General features: G+C 34.4%; 1 protein-coding gene across 1 annotated transcript; it reads left to right on the top strand.

Moving 5' to 3' along the window:
• Positions 1–1767: 1767 nt before the first annotated feature.
• LOC111696140 (probable low-specificity L-threonine aldolase 2) lies at positions 1768–17880 on the top strand. The gene is made up of 11 exons (XM_023465695.1): positions 1768–1948; positions 3052–3163; positions 5169–5312; positions 7176–7265; positions 11181–11302; positions 12034–12154; positions 13533–13614; positions 13882–14017; positions 15004–15082; positions 16787–16849; positions 17299–17880. The coding sequence occupies exons 1-11, from the start codon at positions 1881–1883 to the stop codon at positions 17389–17391; spliced, it is 1110 nt and encodes a 369-aa protein (XP_023321463.1). The 5' UTR covers positions 1768–1880; the 3' UTR covers positions 17392–17880.
• The last annotated feature ends 2104 nt before the right edge of the window (positions 17881–19984 follow it).

Here is a 19984-nt window from a genome sequence, read left to right as displayed (position 1 = left end):
TTTTAAATCTTTGATACATTTCCGATCGAATGATATATTAATTAGAGGGAGCTATGTCATTTGTCCTACAATCATTTGTCCTGCAGGGCGGGGAAAACTTCACTTATCCTACACCTCATTTGTCCTGCACATCATTTATCCTACAAATCATTTGTTCTACAGGGCGTAGAAAACTTCACTTGTCCTACACACCATTTGTCTTACAGAGTGGGGATAATATTTGTCCTACAATCACTTTTCCTAAAAATCATTTATCCTACACATAATTTGTCCTTCACCTCATTTGTCCTACACATCATTTGTTCTACACCTCATTTGTCCTGTACACCATTTGTCCTTCACATCATTTTATCCTACAAAGAGGAGGTAACATCATTTGTCCTGGACTTCATTTGTCCTACACACCATTTGTCCTACACCTCATTTGTCCTACACCTCATTTTTCCTACACACCATTTGTCCTACACACCCTTTTCCTACACACCATTTGTCCTACACATCATTTGTCCTACACACCATTTGTCCTACATCTCATTTGTCCTCCACACCATTTGTCCTACACCTCATTTGTCCTACACATCATTTGTCCTACACAATATTTGTCCTACATCTCATTTGTCCTACACACCATTTGTCCTACACCTCATTTGTCCTACACATCATTTGTCCTACACCTCATTTGTCCTACACACCATTTGTCCTACACCTCATTTGTCCTACACATCATTTGTCCTACACACCATTTGTCCTACCCATCATTTTATCCTACAGAGAGGAGATAACATCATTTGTCCTACACTTTATTTTTCCTGCACTTCAATAGTACTCTACACATCAATTGTCCTACAGAGAGAGAGAAACATCATTTTTCCAACAATTTGATAGAATCATTTGTTCTATAAATTCATCCAGTGGAAGATCCCGACAGGTCAGAACTCCTAGAAATAGAAATGTTGACTTGGTTGCTACAGTAATGAACAGAGATGCTGCCAAACACATAGGAGCTGAACATACTTCTAGTTCTGCAAAGAGAATCTCTTTGATGTTCAGCAAGTCCAGCTGTTCAAGGATAACAACTGCAGAAATATCCCCCATATTGGCCAATATTGGCCCATATATTGGCCAATATTGGCCCATATATTGGCCAATAAACCTGAAGATTTACTTGGATTTTTAACCAAGCCAAAAGGGCAAACTTCAAACAGTCAAAACTTCCTTAATTTTAGTGCTATACATTGAACCATAGTGAGTGCTACAATGTCTAAAAAATCGTTTTTTGAGACACCCTGTAGTTTTTAGATCTGAAGCTTTAATATCAAAAAGTAATTGGCAATTTTTTATTTTTTGTTTTACACCGACGGGCCTTTATGCAGTAAAAATCTTGTACAAAATATCCTTTAAATTAATGCATTATATGTAACAAAAAGTTGGTGATGTTGTCCAAAATGAGAGTGCTACTGCAAGGGCAAAAAAACGAAACAAAACTGTTGAGGGTTTGCAGAAACCTGAAATTATTCGTTCAGCACTAAAGTTCAAGTCTATCCTTACATAAAACGGAAGTTATTAACCGATATGTGAACAAGAAAAAATTATCTGAAAGGGACTGTCGGCGTATTTCAAGTTTCTCATTGTTTCAAATTTGTGACGAGTCGCTTCAACAACATTGTTACCCATTTAGTAAGTTTTATTTACACAGCTGCATAGTAAATAGTGCATACATAGACAAGTTAAACAGATTTACACTTATCACATGTGTAAAATCATGTTTTTTAGTCTTGATAATAATTCAGTATTTGTGGTGTCTAGTATATATCTACATACTACTCAGTCCTATCTCTGGTTTCAAGGTTTGAAGAAAGGATCTAAAATTTGTTGAAAAAATGAATCCTTGTGATATTGTTCAAACCTGGGTTGGAGAGAAGAGTCTTGGCAGAACCATTGATCTCAGGTATATTTAGGACCTGGAAAACCATTAAATCCCAGGTATATTTAGGACCTGGAGAACGATATATCCCAGGTATATTAAGGACCTGGAGAATCATGTATCCCAGGTATATTAAGGACCTGGAGAACCATGTATCCCATGTATCCCAGGTATTAGAAACCTGAAGAACCCTATATCCCGGGTATATTTAAGACCTAGAGAACCATACATCCCAAAATGTATTAAGAACCTGGAGAACCATATATCGCAGGTATATTATAGGAACCTGGAGAACCCTATATATTAGAATCCTGGAGAACCATATATCTCAGGTATATTAGGGCCTGGAGAACCTAATATCCTAGGTATATTATAAGAACCTGGAGAACAATTTATTCCAGGTGTATATATATATCTGTATACACCCTGTAGAATATTGTATATATATCTATATACACCCTTTAGAATATTGTATATATATCTATATACACCCTGTAGAATATTGTATATATATCTATATACACCCTTTAGAATATTGTATATATATCTATATACACCCTGTAGAATATTGTATATATATCTATATACACCCTGTAGAATATTGTATATATATCTATATACACCCTGTAGAATATTGTATATATATCTAAATACAATCTGTAGACTAATGTATATATATCTATATACACCCTGTAGAATATTGTATATATATCTATATTCACCCTGTAGAATATTGTATATATATCTATATTCACCCTGTCTGTAAAGAGTAAGGTACCTGTAAATGAATTGTCCAGTGATTATAGAGAAACAGAGTTTAGGGGTAGAATTATATTTAATTATGTAGGAGTGATACTGTAACTAAACCTGGAGAACAGATGAGAACTATATTTAATTATGTAGGAGTGAAACTGTAACTAAACCTGGAGAACAGATGATAACTATATTTAATTATGTAGGAGTGAAACTGTAACTAAACCTGGAGAACAGATGAGAACTATATTTAATCATGTAGGAGTGATACTGTAACTAAACCTGGAGAACAGATGAGAACTATATTTAATTATGTAGGAGTGATACTGTAACTAAACCTGGAGAACAGATGAGAACTATATTTAATTCTGTAGGAGTGATACTGTAACTAAACCTGGAGAAAAGATGAGAACTGCTATCTTTAATGCTCCGGTAGGGGATGATGTATTTAGAGATGATCCAACCGTTCTTCTTCTAGAGAGTAAGGTAAGGTTTCAACTTTTCGGTAAAGTATTAATGTAGGTGCCTGCATGCCTCTTGATTTTGTTTGTCAAGCTAGAGTGTCTATTTATCCTATCTTAAACCTACTTAACGTGGAAGAATATAATCATAATATAACAACTTGAAGGTGTTGAGTACTTGCCACAACCTTTTATTTTCTAAAGCTTACATTTTTGCAACCTGGTGGTGCAAACCTTTGATAATGCCATACAATAGCTATAGAATCCTATCCTATCCTAGGATCCTATGCTATCATTGGATCCAATCCTATCCTAGGATCCTATTCTATCCTATCCTAGGATCCTATCCTATCCTAGGATCCTATCCTATCCTAGGATCCTATTCTATCCTAGGATCCTATCCTATCCTAGGATCCTATCCAATCCTAGGAACCTATCCTATCCTAGGATCCTATCCTATCCTAGGATCCTATCCTATCCTAGGATCCTATCCTATCCTATCCTGGGATCCTTTCCTATCCTAGGATCCTTTCCTATCCTAGGATCCTATCCTATCCAATCCTAGGATCCTATCTCATCCTAGGATCCTTTCCTATCCTAGGATCCTATCCTATCCTAGGATCCTATCCTTCCTAGGATCCTATCCTATCCTAGGATCCTATCCTATCCTAGGATCCTATCCTATCCTAGGATCCTATCCTTCCTAGGATCCTATCCTATCCTAGGATCCTATCCTATCCTAGGATCCTTTCCTATCCTAGGATCCTTTCCAATCCTAGGATCCTATCCTATCCTTTATAGGATCCTATCCTATCCTAGGATCCTATCCTATCCTAGGATCCTATCCTATCCTAGGATCCTATCCTATCCTAGGATCCTTTCCTATCATAGGATCCATCTGATTTCAAAAGTCGGAACTTTAGTGTATGTAAATGTTAATCTTGAACGCTTGATCTTGATATTCAATGTGATCCCTTTTAAATATGAGTATATATGCTTGATTCCTCAATTAATGTTATCCCTGCAGGATATGACCACCACGGGTTATCGAAGAAGAATTAAATTAATCCATAGATCTGGGTAAGATGAAGATCAATACTGTATATTTAAAACCACAGACTAGTTATGAATTTAGTCTCTATGTTTGAAGGTTTTCTTTTTCGTATCCAAAGGATCTTTTAATACCCCTGAATACGGATGTCTGCTGATTGGTCGTGTACTCCAGTTGTACACAATGGAACCTGCTTAATATATCACTCAGTAAACTCTCTTATCTCTGTTCAAATCAGAAAAGGGTTTCTGTTTCTGTAAAAGATCGTAAAGTCCAAAACTTCAGGGAGTCCTGGAGGGAAAGATTCCCCTAAATCCTCCTATAATGTTCAATAGTTGTATAAAAGTTTATCAATGTAACTATTGTTAAATTTATTGAAGAATTCTTTATTGAAAAGTTGAAAAGATTAATAGAGAGATATAATTGGAAAACTGAATAGATTTTATCAGAAATAAAAAGAATTATTTCTCAACAATTATGTTTTGTTAGTTTTTTAAATACTAACTCTCAATTAATTTAAATCTTTGACTCACATAAATCATAATTATCTAAATTAAAAACTTTCAAAGAACAATATTTTCCATTTATTTTTTAGATTTAAATGATTTTGTTCTTTTTCAACGTTTTTTCAAGATGTAAGAAATGAGTATCTTTTACACTTATTGTTAAACTGAGAATACATATTTAAAATTAAAAAGGATTCAGCAGAATTCTTTTTTTTTACTCTGCATTTAAGCGATGTTAATAAACTCAACTTAAATTAAACCAAAGGAATTGAGTCTTTGCCACAAACTCTGATTTTTAATCCCATATCTTTGCTACCCAATGTCGTATACCTTAGATATTTCAAACTATAAATTTGTTAGACCAAATAGTTTAATATCAAAGGTTTACACCATCAGGTTGCAAAGATATAGGGATTATAAAGCTTAGTTTTGTGGCGAAGAATCAATTCATTTTGAACTGATTCTTTGTTTAGATTGCTGAGATGTCGTGTAAGGAGGCCGGATTGTTTGTACCGAGTGGAACTATGGGAAACCTTATATCCGTCCTAACCCATTGTTCACAGCGTGGAGCTGAGATACTACTTGGAGATAAATCCCATATTCATTTATATGAACAGGTTGGATATATATAAAGAGATTGCTTCCAGCGTGGAGCTGAGATACTACTTGGAGATAAATCCCATGTTCATTTATATGAACAGGTTGAATTTATATAAAGAGATTGCTTCCAGCGTGGAGCTGAGATACTACTTGGAGATAAATCCCATATTCATTTATATGAACAGGTTGAATTTATATAAAGAGATTGCTTCCAGCGTGGAGCTGAGATACTACTTGGAGATAAATCCCATATTCATTTATATGAGCATGTTGAATTTATATAAAGAGATTGCTTCAAGCGTGAAGCTGAGAAAATACTCTGAAATATATATCCCATATTCATATGTCTAAACAGGTTGGATATATATAAAGGGATGGCTCCCAGCTTGGAGCTTAGATACTACTTGGAGATAATTCCCACATTATATTTACATGCATATTACTATATACAGAAGGATTGCTCCCAGCTAGCGTTTTAGCGAAAAGGGGAAGTCGTTCCCCGAAAAATGCAAAATTTTCGATTATTGTTAGCAAATCGTTCGCTCTCGAAAAAGGCGAAAATTTTCGCTTAAATCTCTTTCACGACAAAAAGGTGAATTTTCGCGAAATAAGACATGCGAAAATTTCGCTGGCTGGATTTGGGTGAATGTAGGTGGACTGAAAGAAAGATAGATGTATAGACTATAGATAGATCAAATTCTCCTCATCAAACATTTGTTTAAGTAAAAGAAGAGGATTATTAATTGTGATATAGTAAACTTCGAATGCTGAGCTCTCAGAGCAGAAAATTCAACAAGTTTTTGAGCAATTAATTGTTGAATATACTACGCATGGTTTTCGCAGAATTTTTATTTTTGCAAAATTCGCACCGTTTTCTAATTTTTCGCTTACTTAATTTTCGCATTTTTTCGCGAAAGTTTCCCATGCAGTGTGGAGCTAATAAACTTTCAGATAACTCTCACATATAAATACTAACAGCAAGGAGGTGTTCATCCTAGAACTGTAAATATATTCTAGGGCGGAGTAGCGCAGCTAGGAGGTGTGCATCGTAGAACTGTAAATATATTCTAAGGTGGAGTAGCGCAGCTAGGAGGTGTGCATCCTAGAACTGTAAATATATTTCAGGGTGGAGTAGCACAGCTAGGAGGTGTTCATCCTAGAACTGTAAATATATTTCAGGGTGGAGTAGCGCAGCTAGGAGGTGTTCATCCTAGAACTGTAAATATATTCTAGGGCGGAGTAGCGCAGCTAGGAGGTGTGCATCCTAGAACTGTAAATATATTCAAGGGCGGAGTAGCGCAGCTAGGAGGTGTGTATCGTAGAACTATAACATATTTCAGAGTGGAGTAGTGCAGCTAGAAGGTGTTCATCCTCGAACTGTAAATATAGTCTAGGCCGGAGTAGCGCAGCTAGGAGGTGTGTATCCTAGAACTGTAAACATATTTTAGGGTGGAGTAGCGCAGCTAGGGGGTGTTCATCTTAGAACTGTAAATATATTCAAGGGCGGAGTAGCGCAGCTAGAAGGTGTTCATCCTCGAACTGTAAATATATTCTAGGCCGGAGTAGCGCAGCTAGGAGGTGTGTATCCTAGAACTGTAAACATATTTTAGAGTGGAGTAGCGCAGCTAGGAGGTGTGCATCCTAGAACTGTAAATATATTTCAGGGTGGAGTAGCACAGCTAGGAGGTGTGCATCCTAGAACTGTAAATTTATTTCAGGGTGGAGTAGCGCAGCTAGGAAGTGTGCATCCTAGAACTGTAAATATATTTCAGGGTGGAGTAGCACAGCTAGGAGGTGTGCATCCTAGAACTGAAAATATATTCTAGGGCGGAGTAGCGCAGCTAGGAGGTGTACATCCTAGAACTGTAAATATATTCTAGGGCGGAGTAGCGCAGCTAGGAGGTGTTCATCCTCGAACTGTAAAAAATCTTCAAAATGGAACTTTTAGTTTAGAAGAACTGGAAAGCAAGGTAACAAAAAAGTTTTGATCAAGTTTACTGTGACCTTATTCTTTTCTTCAGGGATTCACAAATTTCATTGTTTTTGCATCAAAATTGAAACATTTGAGCTCTTAGCTTCCAGAGAAAACTGCGTTCTTCTTTAGATCAAGTGATGAAGGAAATGGCCAAACAATTTATTTTTGATTCATTGGATTTCATTGGAACACATATAAGATAATCACCAAAAATATAATTCATTGGAACACATATAAGATAATCACCAAAAATATAATTCATTGGAACACATATAAAATAATCACCAAAAATATAATTCATTGGAACATATATAAGATAATCACCAAAAATATAACGATCAAAAATATAACACACAAAAAAATAAGACCATCTCCGACTCAAAAATATAACCAGCTTTGTCTAAAAATATAACCTATTTTAACTTGAAATATAACCATTTTCTACTTTAAATATAACCAGTTTCGTTCAAAAATATAACCCATTTTGACTTAAAACATATCAATTTTCGACTTAAAATATAACCATTTTTTACCAAAAAAAATAACCAATTTGACAAAAAATATAATCATTTTCGACACAAAATATAACCATTTCTGGCAAAAATTTAACCAGTTTCCTCCAAAAGTGTTACCGATTTTGACTTATAATTTAACCATTTTCGACTTAAAATACAAAATGGTTATTTGTAAAAATTACTGTAACGATTTCCTTGTGGTAGAAAGTTTGGACTGTTTCAATAAAAACTTGATGGAACTCCTCCACCCCTCCTCTTGGTATAGATAATGAAAAAAAGAAAATATTAAAATTTCAACCTCCAAATTTTTTATGACTGTAAATAATTGTGTAAGATATACATGTATTTACACTTTTAAATATATAAAAGAGTAAAATTTTCTCTTTGAAACTTGTATGTTTTTCTTCACTTTTTACCTTTTTGACTTTATTTTCAAACTATTTAAAGCTTTGAAATGTTTGAAGTTACAATTCTCATCGTGTGAACCGTAGCTCTGTAAGAAAATAAACTGAGCTAAGATCTCTTGTATTTGGATATCGAGATCAATGCTTGATCTCGATCTTTTGTTAATCTGCAGATTAATTTTTAAATTTTAATTAAAATGTATTTTTATTTTAAAAATGGATATATCTTTCTGCCTAAAAACTGTGGTTTCTTTACACGATTGACTACAGATTTAAGCTGCAGAGACAATCAAGGAAATGGTCAGAATTCACCGCTGTGAATCAGAAGGAGAGTAAGATGAATGAAATTACGTCTACAGTTCATTTATTTATGCTGAGAAAAATATATGTATTTAATCAAATATTAAAATGGAAATGAGTGAGATGCAAAACTTAAATGACATTGCATAAAAACATGTTTATTGAATGTAAACGATGCAAAGGAAAATATATAAAAAATTGCAGAGTTGCAAAAAATCTAAGTTTGCAAGAGGTGTACTTGTAGGACTGGCTCTAACTGAGATTTACGAAAATAAACTTTTTCTTTTTTAAAGAAAAAGTTCCTGCAAGATAAACAAAAAGATTAAAAACTGTTCTTTCAATATTTTGTACAAGATCCAAGTTTTTTATGATAAACTGTTTATTCAACAAAGCAGGGAACTTTCCTGTTGGATGGATACACTCACGATCCCAATCGCTTGATCTCGATTTCCACTGCAGGCACTTTTAATTTGAGGATCAATGCTTTATCTATTCATTTCAGTTATTCCTCCACGGATCAAAGTTGCATTCAAGACCACCATGCTGGATATCGAACAAGATTAATTTTAATCTGCAGATTAACAAAAGATCAAAATCAGGCATTGATCTCGATATCCACAATACAGTTTACATGATGAGAATTGTAACTGCAAAAAATTTAAATCCTTAAACAACTTGAAAATAAAGTGCGAAAGTGAAAAGTGAGGAAAACAGATTTTGCTCTCCTCGAAATTTTAAATGCATCCCACCTTAAGAGAAATTAAATAGGAACGATATAAGCATATACTAACTTGGGAACCCAGCGCTGCCAAGGTTACTAAAAGTTACTCCGTTGTTCACCAGCACTTGTACGATTTTACCAGGAAACCAAATTTTCTCTACTAAAGTCGACCCACTCAACTTATAATCTGAAAACAAAGCTAAAAAAAAATCCCGCGGGCCTCCCGAGTACCCAAATCAAAATTTTGGGCAAATCGGTCCGGGGGTTCAGAGTTATGATCGGACAAACAAACAGGCAAACAGAGATTACAACTTTATATATTAAGATTTATTGAAAAGGGTCAGAAATATTTATCTGCAGTAACATGATTTTTTTGGCATAAAAATTACAGCATTTCATTGTTTATGTAAAGTGTAAATTCATGTATATCTTACACAATTAATTACAGTTATAAAAAAATTTGAACATTTGCTTTTTATCATTATCTATACTAGGAGGAGGGGTATAAGGGGCAAATAACTCAATGCTTTCCCCCCGTTCTTATGTAAAATCCATTGAAACTTTCAAAGCCGTCACATGTTTTTAATCTTCCAAACTAAATTAATAGTTCTAAGAAAAAGATATAACTTAGTCATGTTAGGAGGACTAAACTCTGAAAATGTCGAGTCAACAAACCAAGTTGAGGGTTTTATATATAAGCAACTCTTTTCATATTCAAATACAAGTTTCCATGAATTTCAAAATGTGTATCTGAAAGGTAAAATAAAAAATGTACAATTTTTTTGGAGAAGAAACTAATATTTTTCGAATCTCAGCTGAGCTGGGAACTTTAGAATGGTGCATATCAGGATTAATGCTTGATCCTCTCTTTTTGCTAATCTCGAGATTATCTTAGTCCAGGGGCGGATACAGGGGGGTGGCGGGGGGACATTCGCCACCCCCTGACAGATTCAGGGAGGGGCGTAGCCCCTCCCTGAGATTTTGAGGCAAAAAATGTTCCCAATTTTATAAATCGAATGTGTTTTTCAATTTCAAGCTTTTTTTATTTAATGGAAATCTTGACTTTCTTTTCTTCAGTTTAATTTTGAATTTATTGCCAGTTTTCTTACTAACTCCAGTTTGTGACTGGAGATTAATTCTAGCTGGTTTATTTAACCAAGGTATGTAAAGGGAAGGTAAGCCCCCTCACTTAAATCCTGTATCCGCCCCAGTCTTAGTCTCGATATTAATTATTCAGATCAACAAATTTGATTCTAGGAACGCCAGATTTGTTCGTTTTCTTGACTGGAAGGGCCTTCACTTAATTTCTAATCCATTTATTTATTTATACATTAGTTAAAATTAATCAAAAAAAAAGATCCTCAAATGTATTATTAATTTTTCTTCACCGATTAATTTACAAATGGCCGACAACAAATTCATTATTTGTTGAAATTGCGGAGGTCTCTCTTTGGATAGAATTTGTTTTCAAGGCTGTCATTGGTCAATAAAATTTACCAACTATATTCCTGCACTCTCATTGGAGAAAACAATGTACGGATATCCAAAGAGAGAGAAAAAGAGGGGATTAAGTACTAAAATTGAAAGTTTCCACAGTGGATATTCGGATTAAGCAGACGGGATTAAAGGTTATCCATTCTAAAGTTCCCAGAGCTGAAAACTTTAGAATGTGATATCCTTAATTCCGATCTGTTAATTAATCTGGAGATTAAATTCATAAGAAAAAACAAGCAATATTTAATCTGGAGATTAAGAAAAAGAGTGGATCAAGCTTTAATCCCGATATCCACCATTCTTAAGTTCCCAGCTCAGCTCTAATTCCATATCAGCAGCTCATGCTACTCATTCCAATAAGAAATTCTTAATGTTTTGTAATACAGGGTGTCAATTAGAGACAATTTGAGACAAAAAAGGGCGGCTTACAATATCTTCCAAAAGGGGGGATATCCTGATTATAATTATTTGTTTAGATCAGATCAGATGACCCCCATCATCCAATTACTAGCCTTGTTGCAATAGAAAACTCACACAACAAGTGTGGAGGGACAGCCTTACCTTTAAACTGGATTTCAGACCTTAGTTCAGTGTGCAGGTTAGACTAGTAGTAGACCTTAGTTCAGTGTGCAGGTTAGACTAGTAGTAGACCTTAGTTCAGTGTATAGGTTAGCCTAGTGGTAGACCTTAGTTCACTGTATAAGTTAGACTAGTAAACTTTAGTTCAGTGTGCAGGTTAGCCTAGTGGTAGACCTTAGTTCAGTGTGCAGGTTAGACTAGTAGTTGACCTTAGTTCAGTGTGCAGGTTAGACTAGTAGTAGACCTTAGTTTAGTGTTTAGGTTAGACTACTAGACTTTAGTTTAGTGTGCAGATTAGACGTGTAGACCTTATTCCAGTGTATGGTTAGACTAGTAGACCTTAGTTTAGTGTGCAGGTTAGACGTGTAGACCTTATTCCAGTTTATAGGTTAGACTAGTAGACCTTAGTTTAGTGTGCAGGTTAGACGTGTAGACTTTAGTTCAGGTTAAAGGTTAAATGTTAGGTAATTTCCCAAGGGTATTTTCCCAAGTTGCAACTTCCCAACTGCAGTACATTTTTCCAGATGTGTCCAAGCCACAGCGCTCGGCCCCGATTGCAGCCTGCTGCGCCTTACAGGGCTTAACCTAACCCTTGGGAGGTTGCCACTTAGGAAATTGCACATTTGGGAAGTCGCCCCTGGAAAAATACCTAACACCATAAATTAGACTAATAACAGACCTTAGTTAATTAATAATTATAGATTTAAAAACTGACAATTGATTAATTTTCAAAATTGAATTTTTGTTTAGAAAGAATAACCTTCCTCTGCACTGTGACGGAGCCCGGATATTTAACAGTTGTATATCTCAAGGGGAGGAGCTATCAACCTTACTCCAGGGGGTAGATACAGCATCAATTTGTCTTAGTAAGGTAAAAAACTGATTTTCTTTACATCTAAAGGGACTGTATAGTGTATAAACGTAATTAAAACTGACCTTTCAAATATGGTAAGTCCGATTTACAAAGGTACAATTCTAAAATCTAGGCATTGTCTGAATTGTGTGAGGTATTCTTGTTTTTCTAGTTGAAATTGATTAATTTTACTAAAATAATTTATAAAAAAACTTAAATATTGTTACTTATACTGAGAGAAGGGTTGAAATTGTACCGTTGTAAATTTCTCTCTAAATAGGGCCCTAGAATTTACGAGTGGAATGGAGATTTTTCCTGCAGTTTCAATCTATATACAGAGAAACCCTTAATAACGAATACATCGAAAGAATTCATCAAATGTCGTATTCTTCACTTTCTGATAATGGAATGTTGCAGATATTTAGTTTTTTTTATTAAATGATTATATGGAACTCTTTAAAACTGTTCCCGCATATTCATGGCTATTTATTTATTTTCGCAAATACTGAAATTTACGGAATATAGTATAAAATTTGATAAATTCTTCCGATTAATTAAGGGTTTCACTGTAATAAAACAAGACATTAATATAGTAAAAAATATATTGTCTGTAACAGGCCAAACGGCTGGACCGATTGGGCTTAAATTTTGTATGGACACTCATTGGCTAAAAAAATTCGAAATTTTTTTTCAAAATATTTTTTTCAAATTCAAAACAAAAAATTTTGAAAAAAAAGACTTTCAAATATTTTTTTTTCATAAGTCCAACCCCCGGGTGCTCAAGGGTTTTCTCAAAAATGTTCACTCCATTCGGTTCAGCCGTTTTTCCAGCTTTAGCTGACATATAAATATGCACTCAATTACATACATACATGTACGTATACATACATATGAGCGAAGAGCTTTATTATATAGATAACACTTTAAAACCTATTCCCGTCATCTTCAAAAAGAATTTTAACATTTTTCCTGTAAAACTTGTTCGTAATTTACAATTGAACATGAAATAAAACCAAGAGAAAAATGGTAGACCTCGTAATGCTCTACATTTAAATGTTGAATTAGTCATTTGCAGACGCCGGAGAAAGCAGACGCTCAATGTTTAAATTTTTTTATAAAAATCTAATTTTTATAAAATCTAAAATTATCTTTTAAAATTCTCATGGGCTTCAATCGCATGATCTGAACCGTTACTAAGATTTACCGGACTAACTATAATTGTATTGTATTTTAAGAGTTCATTTGTACCGATCAGTTTAGAGTAAGGCAACAAATGTAAGCTGGTAACCTGGCAAGATCTATGTGAAAGTAAATAACTTGTTCTAGTACAAAAACAAGTTACAATCTCTACAAAATTAAAAGAATGCCAAATAATTCAGAATTTTCTGTTTGTTAGGGATTAGGAAGCCCTGTTGGGTCCCTACTGGTTGGTAACAAGGAGTTTATCAGAAAAGCTATCAGGGCGCGGAAAGCTTTAGGTAAAATAATTTAAATAAAATACAATTTTCAGTGGAATAATTATATCGTCTTCTAATTAAAAAATTAGTAAAAGATACCGCAAATGGTTTGTAAAATTTAACTGTTGTTTATCTTTAATGATGAGCTTTTAACAGTTTTCTTTTTTATCAGATTTATCAGTTATAACAGTCAGAATTTACCAGATCATTATAGCACCATTTCTAACCTTAAACGCAAAGACGACTTTAATTCCACATTGGAAATGACTATCTCTGAACTCTTGGTAGGAGGTGGGATGAGACAAGCTGGAATACTTGCAGCTGCTGGACTTTATTCTTTAGAGAATATGGTGGACAGACTTAAGGAGGATCATGATCATGCTAAACAACTAGCTGAAGCTATCAACCAAGCTGGAAACAGCAGGTGAGGGTTCCAGGATGATCATATGATCATGCTAAACAACTAGCTGAAGCTATCAACCAAGCTGGGAACAGCAGGTGAGGGTTCCAGGATGATCATATGATCATGAACAACTAGCTGAAGCTATCGACCAAGCTGGAAACAGCAGGTGAGGGTTCCAGTATGAGCATATGATCATGAACAACTAGCTGAAGCTATCAACCAAGCTGGAAACAGCAGGTGAGGGTTCCAGGATGATCATATGATCATCAACAACTAGCTGAAGCTATCAACCAAGCTGGGAACAGCAGGTGAGGGTCCAGGAGAATCAACTGATCATAAACAACTGCTGAAGCTATCAACCGAACTGGAAATTAAGGCACTGTAAATAAGACAGGAGGAGAACGCAAAATTTATGTGGCATTACTGGTACAACTTTGTAACCCAGTAGCTCCTCTAATTTTGATTTGATGTAAGTACTAGCTGAAGAGCCCGGCGTTGCCCGTGGAAAAATAAAAACAATAGTTTGAGAAAAAATAATTTAGATTTTTTAGCTTATAACACCCCCGGTCACCCATGAGTGTCCACAAAAATTTCAGCTCAATCGGTCCAGTCCATATATATATATACGAATGTCTTGTTTTATTATATAGATGAGAAATTTATTTGGTTACATATTAGAACTTAAACCATTTTTGATTGGAAACATAAATTTCAATTTCTCGTGCAATTTACTTTAGATTAACTTGCAGGAGGATCATATGATCATGCTCCAAGATCTATATGATTTAGATTTCTTACAAAACATCAAAAGAAGAATTTGTTCAAGATTAAAAATGAGGCATTGCTTTATGGTGTATTATTGATGTCACTCTAATTGTATTTATGGGGTCTTTATATTATTTTGACCATGTACAGTGTACATCTCATGTTGTTTTTCATTTTTCCAGTTCCAAACATTCTCAATTTATGAAGTGCAGATTCATGTCTCAGAACTCTACTTTTTCCAGGTTCCATGTTGATTTGAAGACAGTGGAGACAAATATTGTTATTATGTGGGTTGACCCTCTTGTAGCTACAGCTGACCAGGTCACAAACATACAGGGTTACCCACAAAGGTTGAGACTGTAAAGTCGACCTAAAGCTCTTAAAATATGATGATCATGGTTGCCTTAAACACAGTTGCAGGGACTTATAAATATACAAGGAAACAAACAGTTTAAATTCTGTACTATCGTCTTTGAAGGCTCTTTCTTTGTGGAAACCCCTGTATAATCAGAGCTTTAAACTTTTTGATTTAAAACCTTTTCCTACCGCGCTCAGTCGTTTCCCCGGCCCACTGGCGTTTTAAAATAGTATCCAGCCAAAATTAATTCTTTCTTTGAATCTTGTTGGTGGATTTAAACTTAAACCCATCAATTCTGAACTTTAAGTGGTTTTCTATTAAACACAGTTAACCACATCTTCCATGACGCAGATGACAAATGACAATCGATTTTTTTTTCGTCCAATATATTAACGCAGTGCAAAAAATGTTTAATAGTCATTTCGTTTCAGGTAAAAAATTGTATTCGATCATTAGGGCGGAAATTGTATTATTCTAATCGTAAATAAAAAGGCGAATTATTGTATTCTGCATTCAAATTTTTCGATAATTTCTAAAATTAATTAAAGTAATGCACTTTTTCAGTTATCAACTTTGCTAATGTATTTTTTGAAGATTGACCATTATGTACTTTTTTGCCGTTTGTAAATTGTAGATGACATTGTTCTAATTAAACCTGAGAAAGAATTGAGTCTCGAAATTATAATTGTTTGAATTTATTGCCAGTTTTCTTACTAACTCCAGTTTGTGACTGGAGATTAATTCTAGCTGGTTTATTTAACCAAGGTATGTAAAGGGAAGGTAAGGTGACTGGAGATTAATTCTAGTGGGTTTATTTAACCAAGGTATGTAAAGGGAAGGTAAGGTGACTGGAGATTAATTCTAGTTGGTTTATTTAACCAAGGTATGTAAAGGGAAGGTAAGGTGACTGGAAATTAATTCTAGTGGGTTTATTTAACTAAGGTATCTAAAGTGAAGGAAAGGGGGTTAGGGGTTGAGTACATTTTCGAGTGACGTAATATAACTGATCAGGTACTGGTTTAAGGTAAACAATCCATACTACCCTGCCAGACCTTTGTTTACAATCTTTGCTATTCCCTGCTAAACCTTTGTTTACAATCTTTGCTATTCCCTGCCAGACCTTTCTTTACAATCTTTGTTATTATGATATAACTAGCTCCCAGCAGTTCTAAAGATAAGTCTACAGTCAAATTTGTTCAAAACCCCTATTCCTCCTTTCTCATACATACCTTGGTATCACAGAGGTACATATGAGGTTAGGACAGAGTTATAGATAGCATGACAGAGGTATATAAAGGTTAGGATAGAGTTATATAGATAGCATGACAGAGGTATATAAAGGTTAGGATAGAGTTATATAGATAGCATGACAGAGGTATAGAGAGGTTAGGACCGAGTTTTAAACTTTTGTCTCAAAAATTGTTGAATTTAGTAAAATTTTGAAAATCCACGAAAAAAAATTGTAAACCCGTGAAGTTTTTTTCCATTGTTTTATCAAAGAGAAATGTTGATAGTTTGATCAAAAAATAAAAAGTTGAAATAGTGGATGGTCGCGAATCGCCCTGATAGCCTAGTAATTTAATAAATGAGCTTAGAAATTGATATGATCAATAGTTGTCGATGAATCCATGTTCAATTGATCTAATTGTATATATTTAATCCTCCAGGTGGTTCAGAGACTAGAAGAAGGAGATATAAAAGTCAGAACAATTGATTTTGGAGTAGATCAGGTAATTATGTTCAGTGTGATTCACTATAAAGATGAGACTTTAATAACGAAGGTTTAGTTTGGTTGAGCAAAGTAAAGTCCAAATTTCCAGTTGCATGGAACCAAGGCTGTAGGAAAATTCTGCAGAAATGTTGTAGCGTCTTTAAAGTCTCATCCATTGTAGGAACCCTTTACAGTTTTTAATGGTTTTAAAAGTGCTTAATTCTGTTAATTTATCCAGCAAGAAATCATTTCACTTATGAAGAGAAGCCGCAAATGAAAGTAATCAGTTTTTTAAAAACATAGACATGGATATGTGATTCATACTTAATCAGACATAGCTGTTGAGGATACCGTCGTGAATCCAACAAGTCACTAAATCTATAGTGCGTCACTTTAGACCCTTAACTTTTTATAATATGTATTCTGTATTTTCCTAACGTTCTTATTAGTTGACTGTTCACTATTCAGGTTCGGTTTGTTTTCCACTGCATGATTCAGGAGGAGGACGCAGAGTTAGTTATTCTCAAGGTTATCCAAGTTATCCAGCAATACCTAGAGTAGAACCTGGAGTAGTTTCTGGTGCAGCACCTAGGGTAGTACCTGGAGCAGTACCTAGAGTATAAGAATAGTATTTTGAGTAGAACTCTAACACAGTGAAAACTAGAAAACTGTGGAAAAGGAAGACTAAATTATAGCAATACTTCCAGAAGCGAAGCAAGTTTCGATATGTCTTCTATTACAACTACTTTTTGTGAATTTGATGTTGTTACAAAGTAAATAGTCTACTGCAGGCGTTTGCAAGCGACAAGATTTTTCCTGGTTTTGAATATTGGTGCACAAATTTGTACAGTTGTCTGGTCGGATCTCTGTGCCTACTAGTAACTTATTAAATCACAATGGTCTATTAACATAATACAATGTCTGTTTTTCATGTTCACTGGACTATTGAAAGTTATAATAACTTCAGTCTATAAGTCGTCTGCAGATTCCAGAGTTTTTTGGTTTTCACTGTATGATTATTATTCGCGATAAGATTTAATTTTACTTCTTATATTTACTATCTTAAGAAATAAATCATTTTCGACCTTTTACTAGACTTTTACTTTTTACTTTTTCATTTGTTTGTTCTGACAAAAAAGATGGATTTCTAAATACCTAAAATGATGATCCTTTAAGTTTCAGATAAGTAACTTTTTAGAAATATAGAATCTAATTAGAGTCTCCAATCGAAATTCGTTACGTGGAATTGTGCGGAATTTAAGGGCTCGCAATTGCGCGCAAGTAAAATCCACTTGAAATTCCTAGATCTAATGGATCTTTCTTTGTTTAAATTTTTAAAAATCATTAAGAAAAACATTAAATCAACAACTGAAAATGGTTAACGGAAATTTTAACATATGGTGGACTTGGAAGTATGTAAAAAGCCTTATGGATGAATTAAAACAGTTGTTTCCACATATGTGTACAGCTTTACAAATCAAATCCAATCAAAAATGAGATATGGAGATATGCTTATAGCTTCAGGGTTAACAAAAATAAGACATGGAGATATGCTTATAGCTTCAGGGTTAACAAAAATGAGACATGGAGATATGCTTATAGCTGCAGAGTTAACAAAAATGTGATATGGAGATATGCTTATAGCTTCTGAGTTAACAAAAATGTCATGTGGGGATATGCCAATAGCTTCAGAGTTAACAAAAATTTCATGTGGGGATATGCCAATAGCTCCAAGGTTAACAAAAATGTGATGTGGGGATATGCCAATAGCTTCAGAGTTAACAAAAATGTGATGTGGGGATATGCCAATAGCTTCAGAGTTAACAAAAATATGTAATGTGGGGATATGCCAATAGCTCCAAGGTTAACAAAAATGTGATTTGGGGATATGCCAATAGCTTCAGAGTTAACAAAAATGTGATGTGGGGATATGCCAATAGCTTCAGAGTTAACAAAAATTTCATGTGGGGATATGCCAATAGCTTCAGAGTTAACAAAAATGTGATGTGGGGATATGCCAATAACTTCAGAGTTAACAAAAATGTGATGTGGGGATATGCCAATATAGCTTCAGAGTTAACAAAAATGTGATGTGGGGATAAGCCAATAGCTTCAGAGTTTAGAAATATGTAATGTGGGGATATGCCAATAGCTTCAGAGTTAACAAAAATGTGATGTGGGGATAAGCCAATAGCTTCAGAGTTGAGAAAAATGTAATGTGGGGATATGCTTATAGCTTCCGAGTTAAAAAATGGTATTTTCCTAATTTAAATTTATGTTTAGAAGGGACTGATGAACAAATGACCCTTTGTTCAAAAAGATTGGTATTTCTTATTCAGAATTAATGCTATCTGAGTAACAGTGAGCAAGATATCGTTGTTTAATTATCTAAAACGTCAAGAAAATTGGTTTTTTTCGTTGTCTCTTTCATATTAAAAACGTAAGTCACTTTTGCACAAATAGATTATCAAGTACTTTATAATTTATTTGCTTTTGCAGCAGTGTTTCGGATCCATATCATTTTGATTCGGATCCGGATCCGGATCCGCGGATCCGCATCCGTGATGATGGATCCGGATCCTGATACGGATCCGGATCCGGATCCGAGGTAACTTTTGATTCTGTGAATCGGATTTTCCCTATTAAATGTTATGCAAGGTTATAATTTATAAACTATAGTAATCCTAAAGTTAAAAATGTCGTCATTACTATTATATGAATGTAAACATTAAATTATTAAAGATAATTTTTAAAAATTTTCGTCATGTAAATAATACATTTACGAACCATTTTGATTTATTTATTCCATGGTTTTGGTTAATTTTTGGCGCTACCCGGATCCATATCAACGTTTCCTGATACGGATCCGGATCCGACCGGATCCGGATCCGAAACACTGTTTTGCAGAGAACTCAAGATCAAAATTGATAAAATTTTAAAAGAAAAATAGAACAAATAATTCATCCTTGAATACCTTGATTAGATAACGTTGTGAATTAGACATGTCACTTTATCAATGCAAGGTTACCTGAACATACGTCTACAGTCCCTTTAAGCATAATGTTAACATTTAAATAAGAAGGAGCACTGGCTTCATTGTAGCATAATATTTTATTAACAATGAGTTGCAATTCTCTGTGAATAGTTAATTTTA

This window comes from Eurytemora carolleeae, unplaced genomic scaffold (assembly GCF_000591075.1).
Source record: "Eurytemora carolleeae unplaced genomic scaffold, Eaff_2.0 scaffold188, whole genome shotgun sequence".
NCBI classification, from domain to species: Eukaryota; Metazoa; Arthropoda; class Copepoda; order Calanoida; family Temoridae; genus Eurytemora; species Eurytemora carolleeae.
The sequence above is the reverse complement of the archived record's forward strand: the minus strand, read 5'-3'. Positions and strand labels throughout refer to the sequence as shown.